The 24,248-nt window shown below is 44.5% G+C and overlaps 1 protein-coding gene across 1 annotated transcript in view; it reads right to left on the bottom strand.

The window, feature by feature from the left end:
* Positions 1-24,248, bottom strand: part of BLTP2 (bridge-like lipid transfer protein family member 2) — a 42,502-nt gene that overhangs the window by 6,968 nt on the left and 11,286 nt on the right. Inside the window, exons 14-31 of the mRNA XM_049772769.1 lie at positions 23,943-24,201; positions 22,076-22,281; positions 20,540-21,626; positions 19,353-19,544; positions 19,023-19,225; positions 17,796-17,914; positions 17,458-17,678; positions 16,980-17,170; positions 16,746-16,845; positions 16,388-16,626; positions 13,311-13,584; positions 8,219-8,376; positions 6,756-6,962; positions 5,161-5,260; positions 4,317-4,496; positions 3,331-3,452; positions 2,066-2,221; positions 1,470-1,591 (exon numbers count right to left, since the gene is read on the bottom strand). Coding sequence (XP_049628726.1) covers positions 1,470-1,591; positions 2,066-2,221; positions 3,331-3,452; positions 4,317-4,496; positions 5,161-5,260; positions 6,756-6,962; positions 8,219-8,376; positions 13,311-13,584; positions 16,388-16,626; positions 16,746-16,845; positions 16,980-17,170; positions 17,458-17,678; positions 17,796-17,914; positions 19,023-19,225; positions 19,353-19,544; positions 20,540-21,626; positions 22,076-22,281; positions 23,943-24,201 — 4,136 coding nt within the window. The remainder of the gene's footprint in view (positions 1-1,469; positions 1,592-2,065; positions 2,222-3,330; positions 3,453-4,316; positions 4,497-5,160; positions 5,261-6,755; positions 6,963-8,218; positions 8,377-13,310; positions 13,585-16,387; positions 16,627-16,745; positions 16,846-16,979; positions 17,171-17,457; positions 17,679-17,795; positions 17,915-19,022; positions 19,226-19,352; positions 19,545-20,539; positions 21,627-22,075; positions 22,282-23,942; positions 24,202-24,248) is intronic.

Here is a 24,248-nt window from a genome sequence, read left to right on the forward strand (position 1 = left end):
CCACCGACCTTCTGCATGCAAGGCAAACACCTTACCTCCATGCTATCTCTCCGGCCCCCCTCTTAACCCTCTTGAAAAAGAAGTTTCTTCCTGGGGCTGGAGAACAAGTAGGTCAAGTACCTACCTTTCATGTACCAACCCAGGTTTGATCCCTAGCATCCCATATAGTCCCCTGAGTACTGACAGGAGTAATTGTGCTCACTTTAGCAGCACATATATTAAAACTGCCAGGAGTTATTTTTGAGTGTAGAGTCAGGAGTAAGTCCTTTTCATCACTGTGTGTGGCCCAAAAGCCAAAAGAAAAAATCATCTAATTAGTGACACTAATGTGAGCTGTAGAATTTGTAAACCAGGTGGGTCATAGTTGATTATTTCTTTTATTTGTTTTCTTGTCAGAGTATACTGTTCAAATACTGTTGCTTGATACAATAAAATATAATCTAAAAAGTTTCTTCCTATTAGCAGCATCTATGATTCTAACTGCAATTGTGTTCTTTGTTGATCCACTTCAAGAGAATTTATTTTCAATTTGGCTATATAATATCAATATCACAAGTGTTATTTCCCAATGACCTATTTTTATTCTTTCCCGGGTAGTACTCTAGAAAAGCCAAAGGAAGAACTTTCCTAGTCTCAACTTTTTGTTTGTTTTTTTGACCACACCCAGCAGTGCTCAGGAGCTACTCCTGACTCTGCACTCAAGAATTACTCCTAGCAGTACTTGAGGAACAACCAAATGGGATGCTGGGGCTCAAACCTAGGTTGGCTGTATAAAAGGCGCTACAGGTTAGGTGTCTGCCTTGCACGGATCATTCATAAAGTAATTCTCTAATCTGATAGATCAGCAGCCTTTGATAAACCAAACGAAACTGAAAAACTCTATGTTAACAAAGAAAAAGTATCTCTCACCCTATTTGCACTCAAGGCTACTCCTGTCCACTCCGCACAATCATTCTAATGCCCCTGATGTGTGTGTAGATGTATGTCTGAGTGTTGGGGGTGGCAGATATTACCCATTTTGGGATACATCACACTATAAGAATACAAGCAAAAAATATAAATCGGCTGAGAAGTTAGAAAAGAATGGGGAAAGAACTCAGGAGGCACCTGGGGTCAGAGCAATAGTACAGTGGGTAGGGCATTTGCATTGCATGCTGTGTACCTGGATTCAAACCTCAGCATCCCATATGATTTATCAAGCATCACTATAATAATTTCTGAATGCAGAGCTAGGAGTAATCTCTGTGCACAGCCAAGTGTGACCCCCAAATCCCATGTCCTACACCCCCCCCCAAAAAAAAAGAAAGACTGAGGGGCTGGAGAGATAGCACAGCAGGTAGAGCACTTACTTTGCACACGGCTGACCCAAGTTCAACCCCTGGCATCCCATATGATCTCCCGAGCCCACTAGGAGTGATACTTGAACACCACTGGGTGTGGCCCAAAAAACAAAAAGAATATTGGGTTACCTGATGAGGATATTAAGCTCTTCACTTTCCAACTGTAGATTAGCTTTCTCCTGGTTTAACTGCAGCTGAAGTTTTTGGTTCAGGTCAAGTAGGTTGTCATTCTTGCTATCATCCTGCAAAGACTAGAGAGCCAAGACAGGAGAAACTGAGGAGATCTCCCTTTTGTAAGAGACTTTCCTGTTTTCAGACTGCTTAGATCAGGGGTCCTCAAACATTTTAAACAGGGGGCCAGTTCACTGTCCTTCAGACTGTTGGAGGGCCAGATTATAGTAAAAACAAAAATTATGAACAAATTTCTATGCACAATGCATATATCTTATTTAGAAGTGAGGGGCCGGGAAGGTGGCGCTACAGGTTAGGTGTCTGCCTTGCAAGCGGATGGACCACGGTTCGATCCCCCGGTGTCCCATATGGTCCCCCCAAGCCAGGGGTGATTTCTGAGCGCATAGCCAGGAGTAACCCCTGAGCTTCAAACGGGGGTGGCCCAAAAACCAAAAAAAGAAAAAAAAAAAAGAAGTGAAGAAACAAAATGGGAATAAATACAATATGTGGCCCGCAGGCCATAGTTTGAAGACCCCTGGCTTAGATAGTAATACCTTCATGATAGAATATATCTGCTTTTCCAGCTGCCGTATCTGAGCCACATGCTGTCGTACAGCCTCCTGCAAATGTAATATACTGCTGCGTTGCTCCTCAGGATTGCTAGAGATCTCCAACTGGAACCTAACCCGCTGCTTCTTCTCACTATGTTCCTAAAAGAATGGAGAAAAAAATCAGTGATATTTTTTAACCAAGAAGTCTTACAGTAAAGTGAAAAATAAGTGGGATCTCAAAAAAGAAAAAAAAGAGATCTTTTCTGGAAAGCCCATCCTTATATGCTAACTTTAGTAATAAGAGTAGGGGTATACCAATGCAGACTTAGCAATGTGAATATCACAGAAATGCAAGGTGAGTAGCATTACTTCTTTTATTTTTAAGCTATACCCAGTACTGATTAAAGATTACTCTTGGCTCTGCATGAAAGGATATTCCTCTCAGTGTTTGGGGGACCCTACAGGGTCTTCAATGTAAAGACTGAATATTGACAATCTTCAATGTGAAGACTGAATACAGATCGGCCACATACAAGGCAAACACCCTACCCATTATACTATTGCTCTAGGTCCCAATGTTACTATTTTGATTTTTGGACCACACCCAGTGGCACTCAGAGATTACTCCTGGCGCTGTGTTAAGTAATCCTGGCAGGCTTGGGGGGCATTATATGAAATGTTGGGGATTGAACCTGGGCTGGCTGCGTGCAAGGCAAATGCCCTACCAGCTGTGCTATCTCTCTGACCCAACATTACTATTTTAAAGGTATATGGATACTAAGTTTTTAAAACTAACCTAAGTAAATGAATAAATAAACCAGGACTGAGATGGCCCAAAAGACTAAAGTACTGCTTTACCTGGACTGCCAAGGCCCCAATACTGCCAGAAGTGATGACCTCACCACCGTCACCACCACAACCACGACCAGGAGTAGTCTCCATACACTGCATGCTGGGTATGCCACTTACTCCCCCAAAACAGTAAAAAGCAATATATCAACAAGGAAAGAAGTTCTACACTCTGAAAAACCATGCAGACCTGAAGCTAGAGCAATAGTACAGGTAGAGCACTTGCCTTGCACACAGCTGACCCAGGTTTGATGCCCTGACCAGCCCCAGGTGTGCCCCCACCTCCACCCCCAAAGTAACTACTGCCACTACTACTAAAAAAGGCTCTACCAAGAACAGGACTACTCTCACTCTAAAAATTATATAAGGTCTGAAGTTTCCTGTGAAGCTAACTGTGATGTATAAAGGGTTATTCTCACCTTCCGTTTGGGTTCTACATGGAGCAGTAGATTGTTGACAATATCCAATATCATGGCATACTGAACCGGATTGGTGGAAATTTCTAGCTCATGATGAATAAGAGTGAAGGTATCTACAGCTCCTGCAAAATTGTCAGTAACAAAATAAGAGGCTCAAGTTTTTCCCTAAGTATTTTAGCCCTTCTCTTAACCCAGATTTGTAATCACTCCCATTAGTAGACACCAGAAAGAGGGCTTGGTGAGAGAGACTTACAGTTAGAAATATATTTGATTATTTTTTTTTGGGGGGGTCACACCTGGCAGTGCTCAGGGGTTCACCCCTGGCTTCTGCATGCAAAGCAAATGCCTTACCTCCATGCTATCTCTCTGGCCCCAGAAACATGTTTGATTATTTCTGAATTAAACAATATTTGTTTATTCCAGTTCTCTTCAAGTGTACAAGTTATCCTTTCATATCAGAATTTACAAAATATGGGGTCAGAGAAACCGTAGAGTAGGTAAGGTTCTTGTCTTGCTAGTGTCCACTAGCAAACTAGGGTTTGATCCCTGGCATCCCACACAGCCTTCTGAGCACCTCTAGGAGTGATCCCTAAGTACGAAGTGAGGAGTAAGCCCTGAGCACCATTGGGTGTGGCCCAGAAACAAAAGAAAAAAGCAAAACAGAATTTACAAAATGTAAAATGTTAATGAATGCTTGGTGTGTAGTAATAAATACCATAAAAATAACTACTTTCACAAGTTCCCAAGTCCTTCCTTTCTTTTCTTTTTTGTTTTTGGGCCATACCCACTGGCACTCAGGGCTTACTCCTGGCTCTGTGCTCAGAGGTAACTCCTGGCAAGCTCAGGGGACCATATGGAATGCCAGGAATTGAACCTGGGTCTGTCCTGGGTCAGCTGTATGCAAGGCAAATGCCCTACTGCTGTGTCATTGCTCTGCCCCCCCCAACCCCCAGTCCTTTCTTAAAATTCTTTCAGGCCTTGAATACCTTCTTGCTTCTTTAGGAGATCTTCCTTTTCCTGGTTCTCATGAACCTCAGGTGGCTTAATCTGAGTTGCCAGATCAGGATCAATATCATGGCTATAACTGATATAGTACATTCGGCAGTTGCAGCGTGAAATGATCCGCTGGACTTGTTGGGCGTGTGCTTCAGTTGGCTGGTCACTGTCTGAGAGGAGGTTGGAAAGAGAAGACAAAAACATTCTCAACTAAGGTATTATTGAAACCTATCCACTGTGAGTCACATATAGAGAACTATGAACCTTTTCAACCTTTAAAATGAAATAATTCTATGATAGCCTTTCTTCAAAACTAGTGGGGCCACCCAGAGAAACTGTTCTAAAGGTCCGAGTGCTGGGGCTCGAACAGTGAATGTGCACAGTGAATGCAACCTTGGAGGCGACCATCCCCAGAGCCCGGTATGGTTCCCGTAGCCCTCTAGGAGTGAGTGCTGAGTACTGGATGTAGCTCAAGAAAACAAAAGCAAAGGGCCAGAGTGCAGGCTTTGAACAAAGGACGAGAGGCACTTTTGGTTCAACCAAGCAGTGCTGGAAGCAACCCTTTAGCAATGGGTTAAAAGTAGCCCCTGATCACTGCCATATGTGCCCCACTACCAAAAAAAAAAAAAGTATAGGGATTACGGAGATAGCTCAAAGGGCTGATGCACATATTCTGCACCAAAGAGAATGAGTATGAGTAGCACATACCCCTAACCCCAGCACTCCTACAGGAACCCCCAAAAATAAAAAAAAAAATTAAAATTTAAAAAAAGTACATGAGGAGATAGATGCCTTTGGAGTTCCAAACCATATATTAGGAAAGAGAGAGCTGACCTGTGGTGGTGGTAACCATGCCTCCCACTGCTTGTCCACTCTCCATCAACTCCTGCACAGAGTCCAGGCTACGCTGACGATGCTCCTCAATATTCTTCACCTGGGTGGGGACCAGAGCAATAGTATTATGGATAAGGCATTTGTTTTGCACATGGCTGAGCCAGGTTTGATCCCCAATATCCTATATGATCCCCCAAATCTGCCAGGAATGAGTCTCCTGAGCAGAGTCAGGAGTAAATCCTAAGTACAATCCAGGTGTGGCCCAAAAACAAAATAAAGTTTCTTTACCTGAAGATAGATAAATAGGTTCCTTTTGCTCTGGGAGAGCAGTAACTTGTCATGGCTATATGGGTCTTAGATCTCCATGAGGTAAGTAGTTATAATTTACTTTCTGAAGTTCTATTACATGGAATAGTTTGAAAGATCTTCCACAGTAGTAAGCATTTATGTCTTTTTCTGGTCCGATCCATTCAAATTTCTCCTAGCACTATGTCTGGTCTCCCAAGCACAACCAGGGTTCATTCCCAAGCACAGAGCCAGGAATAGTCCCTGAACACCACCAGATGTGGTCCCAAGACAAAAAAAAATTTTTTTTGTTTTTGGGTCACACAAGGTAGTGCTCAGGGGTTATTCCTGGATCTATGCTCAGAAATCGCTCCTGCCAGGCTCAGGGTACCATACGGGGTGCCGGGATTCAAACCACCGACCTTCTGCATACTATCTCTCTGGCCCCCAAGACTAAAACATGTTTTTAATTAAAAAAAATCATGTCAGAGAGAGAGCACAGTGGTAGGGCATTTGCCTTGCATGAAGGACAGTGGTTCGAATCCCGGCATCCCATATGGTCCCCCGAGCCTGCCAGGGGCGATTTCTGAGCATAGAGGCATGGGTCCCCAGTAGCTCGTATAGTGGCTAGTACTCTGCATTGTGAGCATAGAGACAGGAGTAGCCCCTGAGAGCAGCTGGGTGTGACTCAAAAACCAAAATATAGGGCCGGGCAGTGGCGCTGGAGGTAAGGTGCCTTCGCTAGCCTAGGACGGACCACGGTTCGATCCCCCGGCGTCCCATATGGTCCCCCAAGAAGCCAGGAGCAACTTCTGAGCGCATAGCCAGGAGTAACCCCTGAGCGTCACAGGGTGTGGCCCAAAAACCAAAAAAAAAAAAAAAAAAAACAAAAAACCAAAATATAAATAAAATAAATCCTGATGGCCAGAGTGGTGGTGCAGAGCATAAGGTGTCTGCCTTGCACGCGCTAGCCCCTTGCACGCTCTAGCCTAGGACAGACCTAGATTCAATCTCTAGATTCAGTCTCGTAGAGTCCCATATGGTCCCCCAAGCCAGGAGTGATTTCTGAGCATATAGCCAGGAGTAACCCCTCAAAATGAAAAAGAACAAACAGCATGAGATTTAAACAAATCAAGAAAATAGTGGAATATGCTGAGAGCAGAGACTGCCTATAATCACAATAATGCAAAATATTATCAACTTCATTATTCTCTTAAGTGAGCATTGTCAAGAGGCTTGCAACTCTGCAGGTAGAAGTCAACTAGGAAAAACTAGAAACACATAGGACCTTCCTAACCCTGGTGACTAACCTCTAACCAGAGCTGTCGACCATCCTGCTCAGTGGGACTGCTTTCAGTAGTGGCAAAGTACTGCATGCCATCCAACAGACAAGTCCAGGATGTCTTTTGCTTCAATGTGTCACCATACCAGGCTGGATGGTGTTGGCACTGCAGCAATTGGGCTTTGGCAGCTGACACAATGACACAGCCTTCAGTTTCTGCTCCACGAAGGACCATCTATGACAGAAAAAATGAATTACAGCATCAAGACCACCAATGCTGCAGCTGTTTCTAATATGTTTCTTTTCTTTAAAAAAAATTTTTAGGGGCTGGAGAGATAGCATGGAGGTAAGGCGTTTGCCTTTCATGCAGGAGGTCATCAGTTCGAATCCCGGCGTCCCATATGGTCCCCCGTGCCTGCCAGGAGTGATTTCTGAGCATGGAGCCAGGAATAACCCCTGAGCACTGCCGGGTGTGACCCAAAAAACACACACACACACAAAAAAAAAAATTTTAAATATGGAAGAGGCTAGAGGGAGAGTATGGGATAGGGCACTTGCTCTACATGCAACTGACTCAAGTTTAATTCCTGACACCAAATATGGGGCCCCAAATCTTACCAGGAGTAATCTCTGAGCACAGAGCCAGGAATAAGCCCTAAGCACCACTAGGTGTGGCCTAAAATTGAAACTCATGGAAGATTATCCATGATAGCAACTGTAATTTGTTAGGGGGATGAAGGGAGAGGGAAGTCTTTGGGTTATACCAACAGTGCTCAGGAACTACTTCTGGCTCTGTACTCAGGGGTCATTCCTGGCAGTGCTTAAGGGGACCATATGTGGTGCTGGAGATAAAACTGGGAATAGCAATCACATGCAAAGCAAGTGTATAATTTTTGTTTGTTTACTGTTTGGGGATCACAAGCTGCAGTGCTCAGGCATTATTCCTGGCCTTGCACTCAGAAATCATTTCCGGCGGGATCAGGGGTACGAGGGCTACCAGGGATCAGACTCAGGTCAGCCATGTGCAAGATAAGCACTCTACCTGCTGTATTATTGCTCTGGCCCCAGCAAGGATTTAATTAACCCCTGTTGCCCGAACATCAGCAGCTCATACAGTTTATTTTATTTATTTTTGTTAAGAATCAAAATTTATTGTGTTGGGTAGGACGAAATGGGTGAGCGTTAACATTTTTCTTTTCTTTTTCTTTTTTCTTTTTTTGGCCACACCCAGTAGTATTTAGGACTTATTCCTGACTCTGTACTCAGGAACCACTCCTCGGAGGGGTAAGGAAACCATATGGGGTTTTAGGAATCAAACAAGAGTTAGTTGTAAGGAAGGCAAGTGCCCTACCTGCAGTACTATTACTGTACCCTCATGCAGTTAATTTCCTTTTAGTTTTATCCAAACTTTAATTCTACAAGTTAGGAGAAATGAACAAACACAAACATAATCAAGCCCATTACTGGGATGCTCTGGTAAAGAAAAGGTACCTGGCAGTTGACGAGCTCAATAAGGCAGTTTCGATTATATATATCATCTGTCTGGCAGGCAGCAATGCCACACAACTGGTCACTTACACCTGATTCCTCTTCTGTGAACACTACAAACCTATCTGTCTCTTCAATCAACTTCTGTAGCATATATGCACCTAGCAGAAAAATAATAAGTGAAGGAAAGTCACTATCGCCAAGATTTCAGAAAATACATCCAAGTCCATAGGATCCTCCTAATATTTCTCTGACTAGGTAAAACTAGAATATGTTTCTCCCAGTCTTCACGTAACACTACTGAGAAAATGTAGGGTTGGATCCCCCCCGCCTCCAACTTTAACATAACTAACTTTCCCAAAGATAACCTAGAACTGAACTTTAAAAAAAAAGGGGTAACATGTTTTCTCTTATAACCACCTGTGGATTACTCTAGGTTCTTCTTTCTTTTCTTATTCTGTTCCTTTTATCATTTCATATTATTTTATTTTTTATTTCTTTATTTTATTTTTTTATTTCTTTCCTATTTCATATTATTTTAAGTGCTATTTGTTGACCACTCTATGTATGAAGTTACTCCCTTGCCATCTGAAAATAGGAAGACTTTCTCCCAGATCTTAAAAAAAAAATTATCTCCTAATGAGTATCTTCTCTCTCCCTTTTATTTGGGGGAGGGCGTGGTCACGATCAGGGATTACTCCTGGCTCTGCACTCAGAAATCTTCCCTGGCAGGCATGGGGGACCATATGGGATGACAGGAATTGAACCACTGTCTATCCTGAGTCGGCGTGAAAGGCAAATGCCCTGCAGTAGTGATATCTCTCCGGACCCTCTTCTCTTTTTGACTCTTTATGCTAGTACACTGTCTACAGAAATAATACTAATCTGCAGGTGTTCAAGATTTTATCTGTCAGCTATTTGACTGTGAACTTCAGCAGCCTGCTTTAATCTGTCTCAGTTTCTTGACCATAAAAGTACAATAACTGGGAAGAGCAATAGCATTGTAGGTAAGGCACTTGCCTTGCACAAGGCCGAATGAGTGGCTCTGCACTCAGGAATCACTCCTGGCAGTGCTCAAGGGACCATTTGGAATGCTAGTGATCAAACCCTGATTGGTAACATGCAAAACAAGTGCCTTACTTGTTATGGTATCTCTCTGCATCCTGTTATATGTTATGTAGATGTATCACTCCTAAGTCTAATCTGAAGTACTATGCCTCCCCAAACCTGTTTGTCCTACTGGCTTCCTCTTTCTGGTATTACTGCTAAACCATTATTCCAGCACCAGATTCAAAGCCTGAGTCACTCTCATTGAACTCCTCCTTCTGATGGTTGCCAAACTTTCATGTCTCTAGTCATCCACTAATCTCTTTTCCCACTGTCTTTCTAATTCAGTCCGACCATGCTTCTTGTTTGTTTTTGGTTTTTTTTGTTTTGTTTTGTTTTTGGGCCACACCCGACGTGCTCAGGGGTTACTCCTGGCTGTCTGCTCAGAAATAGCTCCTGGCAGGCACGGGGGGGGGGGGGGGGGGGGACCATATGGGACTCTGGGATTTGAACCAACCACCTTTGGTCCTGGATTGGCTGCTTGCAAGGCAAACGCCGCTGTACTATCTCTTCGGCCCCGACCATGCTTCTTGTTGACACTATAATAGCTTCCTAATTGTCTCCACCTCTAGTTTCTTTCTCTCCAGTCCTACACATTTCTGCCAAATTTAACTTCCTGAAAGTAAAACTTTTTACTTAGTGTATTTTTCATACTATAAGACACACACCCCACCCCCCACCCCTGGGTGCATCTTCTTTTTGCTTTTTGGCCAACACCCGGTGACGCTCAGGAGTTACTCCTGGCTATGTGGCTATGCGCTCAGAAATTGCTTCTGGCTTGGGAACCATATGGGACACCAGGGGATCAAACCGCAGTCATCCATCCTAGGTTAGTGTGCGCAAAGCAAATGCCCTACCACTTGCACCGCCACCACCACCACCACACACCTTCCCCCTGCTCTGTGCATCTTATGGAGTGAATGCCACCTTAAACTGAAGCCTAAGTGCAGGGGAGGAGAGCATCTAGAAAGTATGTTTGTCTTACGGTGCATCTTACAGAGCGAAAATACAGTTCTTTGTTGTCACTCCCTACAATTCTAAACTTTTGAGTAGTCAGCAGCACAGCAGTCATAGCACAGAGGATAGGGCAATTGCCCTGTGTGTGGTCTATTCAATGTTTGCCATACCATATGGTTCCTAAAGTCCCACCAGAAGTAATTCCTAAGTGCAGAGCCAAAAGGAACCCCAAAGTATCATCAGGTGTGGCCCCAAAATAAAACAATAAAAACCTTTCAGTAGGCCAGAGTGATGATAGTACAGAAAGGGCATTTGGTTTTTGGGCCACACCCGGTGACACTCAGGGGTTACTCCTGGCTATGCGCTCAGAAGTCGCTCCTGGCTTGGGGGACCATATAGGATGCCAGGGGATCGAACCAGGGTCCGTCCTAGGCTAGCGAAGGTAAGGCAGGCACCTAACCTTTAGCACCACCACGCTGGCCCCCAGTAAGGGCATTTGACTTGCACACAAGCCAACCCAGGTTCAATCCCATATGGCCCCATCAGGAGTGATTTCTGAGGGTAAAGCCAAGAATAGTCCTGGAGCACTACTAGGTGTGGCCTCAAAACCAAAAATAATAAATTTAAAATGAAAACCTTTTAGTAGTTCAATATTATCTATTAAATTAAGTACCATGGAGCTGAAGTGATAGCACAGCAATAGGGTGCTTGCCTTGCACACAGATGACCAGGATGGGCCCCAGTTCAATCCTCGGCATCCCATGTGGTCCCCTGAGCCTGCCAGGAGTGATTTCTGAGTGCAGAGCCAGGAGTAACCCCTGAGCATAACCAGATGTGGCCCAAAAACCAAAAAATAAAGTACCAAAACTCTGTAGCCTTATACAATAGACATTTGATCATCTGCCTCTAGCTTTTTTCTCAGCAATTTTTCTGTCTCTTCTGCTTTAATCTCTCTGCCAATCAAAACAGGCTATTCACTAAATTTTGAACATAATAGTCTTTTTTTGTTGTTTGGTTTTTGGGTCACACCTGGCAGCACTCAGGGGTTACTCCTGGTTCTGTGCTTAGAAATTGTTCCTGGCAAGCTCAGGGGGCCATATGAAATGATGGGATTCTAATTACAGACCTTCTGCATGCAAGGCAAACACCTTACCTCCAGGCTATCTCTCCAGCCCCTGAACATAATAATCTTACAAATTTCACTTCTATTCTGGTTATTTCCCCTGCCTTGAATGTCCTTCCTCCCCATTTCACATATTCAAAACCATACTAAACTTCAAGGTCCATTTCAAATACTACTTCCGCAATAAACCCTTTCTGGATTATACTCCTCACTTCATTCCAGTAAATGAACTATCTGCTTTAATTTCTCTCTTGTGTTATTGTTTTTCACTTTATTCTCAAATCATACCATAAAATTTAATTTCTCTGTTGTTATTCTTTCTCCCAAAATGCTTTGGGACCCAGAGCGATCTATATCTATCTATCTATCTATCTATCTATCTATCTATCTATCTATCTATCTATCTATCTCTATCTATCTATCTATCTATCTATCTATCTATCTATCTATCTATCTATCTATCTATCATGGGTAGGGCATTTGCCTTCCATGTGACTGACCCAGGTTCAATCACCAGCATTCAGGGCTGTCTGTCTGTCTGTCTGTCTATCATCTATTTCTCTTTCTCTCTCTCTCTCTCTCTCTCTCTCTCTCTCTCTCTCTCTCTCTCTCTCTCTCTCTCTCTCTCCCCTCCTCTCTCTCTCTCTCTCTCCCTCTCTCTCTCTCCTCCTCTCTCTCACTCTCCCTCTCCTCTCATCTCTCTCTCTCATCTCCATCTCTCTCTCTCTCTCTCTCTCTCTATCTATCTATCGTATGTGGGTAGGGCATTTGCCTTCCATGTGACTGACCCAGGTTCAATCACCAGCATTCAGGTCCCCCAAGCCTTCCAGGAATGATTCTTGAGCACAGAGCCAGGAATAACTTCCAGGCACTGGCTGGGTCTAACTCCTCGGCCTTCCCCAGCACCCCCCAAAAGATAAGTTTGTAAGTCAAGCAAAATGTCATATATTTTCTATCTCCCACTAACCCAGAACAGTGTTTTGTGTCTGTAGTACTATTAAGTACTCAATAAATACAATTTATTTTATTTATTTATTTATTTATTTATTTATTTTTTGGTTTTTGGTTTTTAGGCCATACCCGGCGGTGCTCAAGGGTTACTCCTGGCTGTCTGCTCAGAAATAGCTCCTGGCAGGCATGGGGGACCATAAGGGACACCGGGATTCGAACCAACCACCTTTGGATCTGGATCAGCTGCTTGCAAGGCAAACACCGCTGTGCTATCTCTCCGGGCCCTTATTTATTTTTCTTGCCACACCCAGTGGCACTCAGGAGTTACTCCTGGCTCTGTGGTCAAAATTGCTCAGAACTGGGAGGCCATATGTGAAGCCAAGGACTGAACCCAGGTCTGTCCAGGATTGGCTGTGTGCAAGGCAAAAGCCCTACTGCTGTGCTATTACTCCGGCTTCTCAATAAATATTTGTTAGTCGAAAACCTTGATTCATCAAAACATAAAACAATATAATCCTTTGCATCTTTTCCTCATTCATTCTGTTATGGCCCCATCACTCCTTCCTGATCCTCTTTTCTTTGTTTTGTTTTTGTTTTTGTTTTTGGGTCACAACGGCAGCGCTCAGGGGTTACTCCTGGCTCTATGCTCAGAAATTGCCCCTGGCAGGCACGGGGACCCTATGGGATGCTGGGATTCGAACCACCATCCTTCTAAATGCAAGGCAAACGCTTTACCTCCATGCTATCTCTCCGCCCCACCCCATCCTCTTTTCCTGGCCACAAAAAATCATATCCTTTAATGCTCTGATGTCACTGCTGTGAAAATGTAGGTAGCCTAATTTGAAATGTTATTGATTCATCTCTACACCTAGATGGAAACTGCCATTTCATGATCCTATCCAAATATCCAAACCCTTGACCATATTCTATATCTCACCCATGGAGTCTTCAGCTTACCTCCTGATGATTCCTTATCAGGCTGAACACTTAAGCTGGGAATGGTGGCAGGAGGTGGGGCAGGGGCACTGGTCTCGACACTCTGCTTTGGCTTTTTGGCTGACATCTGGGGATCAATCCTTAATCCTTTCAGGGCCTCAGTAGAAAGATTACGTTTGAGTACAGCTGCCTTTTTGTAGCCATCATATAAACCAAAAGCAATATCTCGATTGGTGGTTGTCCAAGAAGCCCGTAAATCTACCAGGTGTAGCTGATGTGTATGAAAGGCAGGATCCTAAGAAACAGGAAAAGAACCTCAGGGTAATGGTGAGGGAGACAGCTCAAAGGGCTACAGAGCATGCTTTACATCCAATTAACTCCAGGATTGATTCTCAGAATTGCATGGTCCCCAGAGCACTACTGGGATCGTGAACTCAGAGTACTGAACCTGGAATAGTCTTTAGGCACTGTAGGTATGACATGGAAATTCCCATCACTCTGCCTTGACCACAAATACAGGGAGATAAAAATTTGTTGAAGAAGCCTATTCTAGAAATGACAAAAGACCTTGGAGAGAGCTAGAGTGATAACAGAAGGGGTAGTGTGTTTGCTTGCACGAGCCAAGCCAGATTCAATCCCCAGCATGCCATGTGGTCCCCTGAGCCTACCAGGAGTGATTTCTGAGCATAGAGCCAGGAGTAATGCCTGCAAGCCACCAGGTATGCTCAAAAGCAAAAACAGAAACAGATCCTGGAGAAAGGAAAATTAGGTGGTTAAAACATTGATAGCGTGGGGCCGGAGAGATAGCATGGAGGTAAGGCGTTTGCCTCTCATGCAAAAGGTCATCGGTTCTAATCCCGGCGTCCCATATGGTCCCCTGTGCTTGCCAGGAGTGACTTCTGAGCATGGAGCCAGGAGTAACTCCTGAGCACTGCCGGGTGAGACCCAAAAACCAAAAAAAAAAAAAAAAAAAAAAACATTGATAGCGGACCCGGAGAGATAGCACAGCGGCGTTTGCCTTGCAAGCAACCGATCAAGGACCAAAGGTGGTTGGTTCGAATCCCGGTGTCCCATATGTTCCCCCGTGCCTGCCAGGAGCTATTTCTGAGCAGACAGCCAGGAGTAACCCCTGAGCACCAAAAACGGTGTGGCCGAAAAACAAAACAAACAAACAAAAAAAACATAGATAGCATGGAGGTAGGGCGTTTGCCTGCAGAAGGATGGTGGTTTGAATCCCGGCATCCCATATGATCCCCCAAGCCTGCCAGGAGCGATTTCTGAGCATAGAGCCAGGAGTAAACCTTGAGCGCTGCTGTGTGTGACCCAAAAACCAAAAAACAAACCAAAAAAAAAATATATATATATGTTATATATATACATTAAGTAAATGATTATATCAACCGGAGAGAGCATGGAGGTAAGGCGTTTGCCTTTCATGCAGAAGGTCACTGGTTCAAATTCCAGCATCCCGGGGCCGGAGAGATACCATGGAGGTAAGGCATTTGCCTTTCATGCAGGAGGTCATCGGTTCGAATCCCGGCGTCCCATATGGCCCCCCGTGCCTGCCAGGAGCAATTTCTGAGCCTGGAGCCAGGAATAATCCCTGAGCACTGCCGGGTGTGACCCAAAAACCACAAAAAAAAAAAAAATAAAAAAAGCAAATTCAGACATCCCATAGGGTCCCCCGAGCCTGCCAGGGAGCAGATTTCTGAGCATGGAGCGCAGAGTAACACCTGAGCGCTGCCGGGTGTGACCCAAAAAAACCCAAAAAAAAGTAACAAAAAAAATTATTATATCAAACTGTATTTTACTCCAGTAATTTTTTAACTTTAGCAACTTCATCAGGTGGAGGATTTAGCTTAAGAGCGCTTGCAATTGGGGCTGGAGAGAATAGCATGGAGGTAAGGCGTTTGCCTTTCGATGCGGGAGAGGAAGGTCTATTCGGTTCGAAATCCCAGCATCCCATAAGGGTCCTGCGCAGCCTGCAGGAGCGATTTCTGAGTGTGGAGGTACGGAGGTAATCTTTGAGTGCTGCCGGTTGTGCCCCCCCCAAAAAAACAAACAAAACAAAAAAAGCTTGCACTGGTGGGGCATAGAGCAATAGTACAGCCAAGTAGAGAATTTGCCTTGCCATGTGGCTGACCTGTGTTGTGTCCCTCAAGCATTACCAGGAGTGGATTCTTGAATGCAAAACCATTAGTAACCCCTGAAATATTTCTGGGTATGCCCCCCAAAAAAGATGTCTGTATGGAAAAGGTCCCAGGTCAAAGATTCAGCACTGCATGGCTTCAAGCACCATTTGATATAGCCATTAATTAAGCACAAGAGAATTGTGCTTCTGCTGAATTGCAAGATATGACCCTCCACAACTGAGACACAGACAGTTCATCTCACATAGCACACATACAACTACATGTAGACACAGACACACAGCTACATACACAGCTAGAAAGACACATAGAGCAAGACATATACAGTTAGAAATTCTGAGAAAGGCATACATCCACAGTAGAAATTTTTTTTTTTTTTTTTTTTTTTTTTTTTTGTGGAGCTCATACCTGGCTGCGCTCAGGGGTTACTCCTGGCTCTATGTTCAGAATTGCTCCTGGCAGACTCGGGGTACCATATGGGATACTGGGATTTAAACCACTATTCTTCTGTATGCAAGGCAAACATCCTACCCCCATGCTATCTCTCCAGCCCCATACAGCAGAAAAATTTTTACTGTATTTCCCGAAAGATTTTACAGTATTCCTGAACAGCAAGAGACTATCTTTAGAAGACACATCTGAAAGTAATGATAGGGCTGGAGAGATAATACAGCAGGTAGGGAGTTTGTCTTGCATACAGCCAACCAGGGTTAATCCCTGGTATCTCATTAGGTCTCCTAAGCAATGCAAGGAGTAATTCCTGAGTGCAGAGCCAAAGGTAAACCTGAGCACAATTGGGTATGACCCTCCCCCTCCAAAAAAAGCCTTTTCCAGAAAATTTGATAGCCTAATCTTAAATTTCCCAGACCCCAGAACTGTGAAAAATAAATTTTCCTTCGTTTAACCTATCTAGTCTACGGTATATGACAATGACAGCCTAACTAAGACGCCTATTGATACAAATACAAAAGAGACTGTCATTACCTCTTCAGCTGTGCGATTGCTATGCCGTTGGTAGGTAAGGGAAGACAGGCTCAGTAGATGAGTCTTTGTTACCAAGGGATCAAGACAGTGATCAGCATTCTCTTCAGTAGGTGAGGCCATCAGGTGAACAGTCACTTCACTCAGGTCACTAACCATTTGGGTTATACTCCACTCAGAGATGAGGCGTCGCATCACTGTGCCTGCTGAAAATGGGAGGGATACAAGCCTGTGAATATGAACAATGTGGAATCAAAGGAGAAAGAGAACTAAGAAAAAAGAGAGAATAAAGATGAGGGTAGAAGAAAGGAGTCTTTGATCGTACCTTGAGGTATAAGCCGCTGAGTTCCCCGAGTGAAGACATGTCCCTGGCTGCATTCAATTTGGATGCCCCGCTGCTGGGCAAATGAGGCCCAATAATGCACCTGTTTAGAGAGCATAACTTTGAATAAAGGATAGCCTGAGAGAGAAGACTGAGACATCTGATATGAGAAAACAATTAGAAAACTAGACATGGAAATCAGATTTGAAGGTATCAGCATGAACACCAAAGCCTGACCTGTAGTTGTGGAAAGAATGCAGTATAGGAAAGCTGCTTATAGTGCTGGCCAAGTTTCTTTTTGCTGGGTTTCAAATTATTGAAGAGTTTTCCCCTGCAGATAGGTCTAGTGACACTAGTCCAAGTGGCCCAGAAGTTTTGCATCCAGCGCAGTGTACTACTATATAGCAAAATGTGGGGCTGAGATATTGCTGCAAAGAAAACGGTTGGTTAACTCCTTACATGGAGTGACGAAATAAAACCTTTCCTTAGCTTCAGGGACTTAGAATCTCAAATAGGACTAAATCCTTATACTGAATATAACCATATATCCTCTCTTTTCAAAGATTCAAGCTTTTTAATATAACAATCCATCACCCCAAAGGTACTAACTATTCTCCTTTGTCATTTCCCTGTATCATTCTCAGAGATGTCTTCCATATCTAAGCCCATTCCATTCCCTAATCAATCCTCCCCACGGCCCCAGAACAAGTCTTACTCCCACTGTGTCGAGTCAGATCCATCTTGATGGAGAGATTGAGGTTTTTGGAACGGAAGGCCCGGTAGGAGTCATGAAATTGCCCCAAGGGTACCTCAGGTAGGAACTCTGGGGCCCACAGAGTAACACTATGGTGATCGTGGGGGTTCCCATGGCATAGCCACTGCAGGTCCAGTGTCATGCAGAGGTCAGGCAGATGAAGGAAGCAGCAGTCATCATACCTGCATCACAACAGAGCCCTGATTCTCAGTGCTCTAGTCCCATGCAGCCCCTTAGTTCTTCCCCTCGGCCTCCAGATTCCCAAACCCAAATGAGATTCAACCTATCACTTTACTCACTTAGAGGCTGTTCTCACATTGACATCCAGATCACCCTTGAATACAAACTGACAGGGTTTCCAGTGAAATGACAAGTGGTTCCACTCCCAGTGCATGTTTTCAGTTGTGTTGTATGGATCCTATGACATTGCAAGAAATTGGTAAGATGTATATTAACATCATTCACATCTCCCAAACCAGTAACTTTAATGTTTTTTGTTGTTTATTTGCTTTTGGGCCACACCCGGTGACGTTCAGGGTTACTCCTGGCTATGCGCTCAGAAATCGCTCCTGGCTTGGGGGACCATATGGGATGCCGGGGGATCGAACTGCGGTCCGTCCTAGGCTAACTCGGGCAAGGCAAATGCTTTACCACTTGCGCCACCACTCCGGCCCCTAACTGCTTAAGTGGTAACTGTTTTATTTTATTTTTAGGCCACACCTAGAAGTGCTCAAGGATTCTTCCTGGTGTGGTTCAGAGAACCATATGAGGTGCCAGAGATTGAACCCAGATTGGGAACTTACAAGGTAAACTCTATACCTGCTGGACTGTCACTCAGGCAACATCTATTATTACTTTTTTTTTTTGGTTCTGTCTTTTTTTTTTTTTTTTTTTGGTTTTTGGGCCACACCCGGTAACGCTCAGGGGTTACTCCTGTGGCTATTCGCTCAGAAGTTGCTCCTGGCTTGGGGGACCATATGGGACGCCGGGGGATCGAACTGTGGTCCGTCCAAGGCTAGCGCAGGCAAGGTAGGCACCTTACCTCTTGCGCCACCGCCCGGCCCCCCCCCCCTTTTTTTTTTTTCTATTATTACTTTTTAAATATGGAATAGTTCATGAAATTCTGTAATCATTCTAGTGCAGAAGCCATCCTTACTTCCTTATTCTAATTTTAGTGTATTTGTGACAAAAGCAAGCACCAAATCAGTTCCCTTCTCTTTTTCTCTTACATTTAAAAAAGCCCCAATCATACAATCTTAACAGAAACAACTGGTTTTCTGTTCGTTTTGTTTTGTGAAACAACTGGTTTTCTGTTCGTTTTGTTTTGTTTTTGGGTCATAACCAGCAGCACAGCTCTCAGGGATTCCCCCTGGCTCTGCGCTCAGAAATCGCTTCTGGCAGGCAGAAAGGACCATATGAGATGGCGAGATTGAATCACGGTCTGTCCTGGATCAGCTGCGTGCAAGGCAAACGCCTTACTGCTGTGCTATCTCTCTGGCCCCCAGAAACGACTCTGGACCCCTTACCTCAGTAGCAAGTTGGTGCAGATTGGCCTGTTCAATGTCCATGTGCCAGTTCCCATGGAACAGAAGACGGTTCTTGTCCCACCAGGGCAAGGGTGGGCTGGGATCAGCTGAGGGTTTAGTCAAGAGGTCTACAGATTGGCCAATCAGTGTCCAGGCTGGATCCCAGCATGGGCCCCAAACCACTGTATACTGGAAGATTTCCGCTGGAGTTGAGGGGCAAAGAGTAAAGCTCAATACACAACTTCAACTCTTTCATTTCAAAAAGAACTTATAGCTCATCTCCCACTCAATCATAAAAATCCCACAAACCAATCGCCCTCCTCTACTCACAGTGGAAGTCATGGTAGAATTTGAGTGGGGGCATATTCCTCTCGACTGCCACATTACCCCAAGGAAGCCCCAAATGCAATATTTGACGTCGACGGGAAGAAGGCTGACCATATTGCTCAGTGCCCACAAGCCGACCCACCAGTCTCCAGTCACGGATTTCAAACAGGTACCGGGGATAGTCTCTTATCCGAACTGTTATTATAAGGAGAAAAATTGGCTACTCAACACTTTCCTCAGCACTCCCATAATTACTTTATTCATCTATTTCACAAAATCACAAACAAAACTGTGGTTATCCCCCTCCCTCAACTTTCTGTTTATCCCACCTGAATGATCAGCCTGGCGCAGTGGGGGTGGGGGGTATCTTGAAGAAAGGATAATAGGGCTGGCTGGGGGGAAGAGAGACAAAGCAAGGATGCATGGAGGGCAACTGAAGGAGACTGCATGAAAAGCTTAGCTTAGAAGTCATGTAGAGGGGCCGGAGAGATAGCAAGCAGCCAACCCAGGACCTAAGGTGGTTGGCTTGAATCCCGGTGTCCCATATGGTCCCCTGTGCCTGCTAGGAGCTATTTCTGAGCAGATAGCCAGGAGTAACCCCTGAGCACCACCGGGTGTGGCACAAAAACAAAACAAAACTAAACAAAACAAAAAAAAAAAGAAGTCATGTGGCGATGGGGCTAGAGAGATAGCATGGAGGTAGGGCATTTGCTTTGCATGCAGAAGGATGGTGGTTCGAATCCGGCATCCCATATAGTCTCCCAGGCTTGCCAGGATCGATATCTGAGCACAGAGCCAGGAGTAACCCCTGAGCGCTGCCGGGTGTGACCCAAAAACAAAACAAAACAAAAAAGAAGTCATGTGGAGAAATGCACATGGTGGTTAGGCCAAGTACTAGCTGTTGGTTCAAAAAGGGCATGAAATCCCTGAATAAAAAGTGAGGGATTATGCATTAACATCCAAGAAACAAACTAATTCTGAACATGACTATTAGTTACCCTTTATATTTTCTTCCCCCTTTATGTTAACTAAGCAGCTTCAGGGTGAATTCAGGAACAAAGAAAGGGAAGAGGAGCCCATTCATCTAAAAATAGCCAGAGTTCACAATTAGCCAGCTTTTCTGTAATCAAAGACCTCCTGGAGCTTTGGGGAAAAATTCCAGGCTTTCCAAATAAGGAAGTGCTACTTACCCAGAAATGTCTTGACACTGCATTTAATCATACGACACCACTGAATAGCAAGATCTATTCCTTCTGCAGGAAATGGGCTGACTGGATCAAGTTCTCGAACCTGCTCTAACACACGTTCAGGACCATGGAAGGAAGCATCTGCCAAAGCCACCAACTCTAACCCTGCTAGGCTCCAAGTGAGCAGTGCCCGGCGCATGGGGGTGTTGCCATAGAGACGACGGGAGCGCTGGATGTAGATTTCAATGTTTTTGTGTTCCAAAGAAGAATAAAGTTCCTCAATTTTGCGGGCTGGCAATAACTCTCCATGCTGTTTCCGAAGGGCAGCGACTTTAGCATCCAATAGCTGTAGCCTTTTGGCACTTTCCTTACTTTCATCCTTCATCAGTTCATAGTTATCACGAAGCTTCACCTCAAAAATGTCATCCAGAAAAACAAATGAGAAGTGCTGAATCTTCAAAAATAGATCAGGTGGGAGGGGGGTTGAACTTGGAGAGGCCTGAGTATGAGTTCCTCGATGCAGGCCCTTCAACCATTTCTGCACTCCCACAGCCTCATCTAAAGTTCGAGAGAAGTCATACTGATAAGGAAACTCCACTGAAACTGAGCCCAAGGAGAGAAGCCAAACACGGTTTCGGAGGGTCTGTAACATAGGGAAGGGATTTCGATGGAGGATCATCTCCTCCAGTTCAGGTAGCAGCTGCAACTCCACCTCCTTGAAACTGAAAATAGCATTGCCATCAAATCCAGCAGCCAGCTCTGGACAGTAAACCTCCAGTGAACTCCCATGTCGGCTGATTGAAACACTCTCGGCAGCCAGGGTAATGAACTTGTCCTCAGCTACAAATGCTGTCAGTTTGGCTGTGCTCACTTCTAGTGTTAAGTTTAGCAGTCGCTTTCGGGGAGATGGCTCCAGGCTTTCTAACTCACAAGCAGTCCTAGGAATCTCTAGTTCAAGAAGTGGAACAGTCTCGGGAAACAGAGTAGCTCTCAGAAGATCTTGGCTCTGTAAAGTAGCTAGGATATGCTGATATAGGTACATGTGATCTGGAGGGCTCCATAGTAAAGTCAATCCTGTACCACAATGAACCTGTAGGGAGTATGAGAAAAGGATTTGTCAATCACCAGGGGCAAGAAGAGAGGACAGGAATGATTTTTGCAAGCACACTTGGCACAAGAATTATATCCACGCAGGGGCCGAAGAGATAGCACAGCGGTCTACTGGTGTCCCATCTGCCCCCCCCCCCCCAATGCCTGCCAGGAGCTATTTCTGAGCAGATAGCCAGGAGTAACCCCTGAGCGTCACAGGGTGTGGCCCAAAAACCAGGCACATCAGAGTTTACCCTCAACCACCATATAGCACACCCTTTTTTTTTTTACATATCAAAAACTGATCTGGGCAGGAAGAACCTCTGGTTAGGCTCTCTACCCCAACCTATTCTTTATCTATGGGGCTGGTTCTATTTTCCCAAATCTGAGTTTAGCTTAATTTGGCCCTAACACATCCTCAATTCTACCCCACTAAAAAACCAGCATTACCTTTAGAGAGTGGATGCTGCTGTGATAGGTGATGGAGAGTATGGAGAGATAGAGCACTGGAGCAGGAATGTCAGGAGCCTTGCAACAGGGCTGCATCTTCTCTGTGACTGACTTCACCAGTGCAAGTACAAGTCCTTGAATATCCACGGTCGATGTTTCAGCACTGCCCAGGATAGTCAACGTGTCCAGTCGAACCTCTAAAGCACCTAACACCCAAAAACCATAACAGCCTTGGTTCTCAGATCTCAGAAAGCCACCTACATCTTCATACTCCTTTCTTATTTATTTTTTTTTTATTTTTGTTTTGTTTTGTTTTGGGGGGGTCACACCTAGCATCGCTCAGGGGTTACTCCTGGCAGGCTTGGGGAACCATATGGGATGCCGGGATTTGAACCACCATCCTTCTGCATGCAAGGCAAACGCCCTACCTCCATGCTATCTCTCGGGCCTCTCCTTTCTTATTTATATCCTTCCCGCTAGTCATCCATATTTTCAAATTTTCCTAATTTCTCATATCTAGAGTAATTTTTCCTTCCTTTCAACCTAACTAAATCTGGTAGCAATAAAGTAGTTCCCTAGGGGCCAGACTGATAGCACAGCAGGTAGGACGTTTGCCTTGAATGCTGCCAACTTAAGTTCAATCCCCAGCATCCCACATGGTCCCTCGAGATATAAGGCATCATTTCTGAGTGCAGAGCCAGGAGTAACTCCTAAGGGCTGTAAGGTGTGGCCCCATAACAAAAAAAAAAGTAGTTCCTTAACTCCAATAAACTACCCCAAAGATCTAGCAGTTACCCTCTGGAACTAAAAACATAATAAATAAATAAATAAATAAATAGGGGCTGGAGAGATAGCATGGAGGTAAGGCGTTTGCCTTTCATGCAAGAGGTCATCGGTTCGAATCCCAGCGTCCCATATGGTCCCCCGTGCCTGCCAGGAGCAATTTCTGAGCATGGAGCCAGGAGTAACCCCTGAGCACTGCCGGGTGTGACCCAAAAACCACAAAAAAAATAAATAAATAAATAAATAAATAAATAAATAAATAAATAGTTATATAGAACTCTCTCTCCTAATGAGACATCAAGGCTACTAAGTCTTTTGTTTTCTATTGGGGAAAGGGGCAAGGTTATTTGTTTTTGGTTTTGGGCTATACACAGCTAGACTCAGGCTTACTCCTGACTTTGTTTTGTTTTGTTTTGGTTTTTGGGTCACATTCGGTGGCACTCAGGGGTCACTTCTGGCTCTGCGCTCAGAAGGGACCATATGGGATGCCAGAATTTGATCAGGGGTCCATTCTGTATTGGCCGAGTGCAAGGCAAACACCTTACTGCTGTGCTATCACTCTGGCCCCTTATTCCTAATTCTTGAGCTCAGGAATTACTCCCAGTGGTGCTCAGAGGACCAGATGGGGTGCTGGGATTCGAACCTAGATTGGTCACATGGAAGTCAAGCACCCTACCCTCTATACTATCAACTCTGGACCTCCCTTTTTTCTTTTGATTTTAGGCGGCACCCAAAAGTGCTCAGGGGGAATAAAAAGTACTCAGGGAATCACTCACTCCTTGCTGTGCTTAGGGGATCAGATGTGGTACTGGGAATAAACTTGGATTAACAGCATGCAAAGTAAGTGGTCTACCCTCTGTACTCCTATCACTCCAGCCCCAAGGCTAGCAAGTTTTACCCTAGTCTATCTTGTTTTAAACGTAACCAATGGTTACGTTTTAAACAAACGTCCTCAAAAGCAATTCACAGACCTCTAATTCAGTAAACTTAAAGAAATTTCACTTCATTAAATGAGAAGGATCAGAGTGAAGCATCACAATCTGCCTAAGTTACAAACTAATCTTAGGCTCCTTATTCTACTTACCAACTAGAGGAGAAAGGGTGAACAAGTTCATGTCCTCCACCTTCAAGTCCATCTTCCACAATAATGACACAGATTCTCCAAATGAAGATTCTCTAGAAACAGTTGGTTTGCCAGACTGTGGGCCCATCAATAATAAAATTCGAGACAGACATTGGGCACAGGTGTCTGATGCTTCTACCTGCAGTCCTCGAATAGTACAGTCCAGAAAGAGGGTATCTGACTGGGTGCTGGATGTGCCCAGAGGCTGGTTATAGCTACCCTAGATAAACAACAGGGTTCCATAAGAAGTACGTGCAATATAGTCTG

The sequence above is a fragment of the Suncus etruscus genome, chromosome 1 (genome assembly GCF_024139225.1).
Source record: "Suncus etruscus isolate mSunEtr1 chromosome 1, mSunEtr1.pri.cur, whole genome shotgun sequence".
In the NCBI taxonomy this organism is placed as follows: Eukaryota; Metazoa; Chordata; class Mammalia; order Eulipotyphla; family Soricidae; genus Suncus; species Suncus etruscus.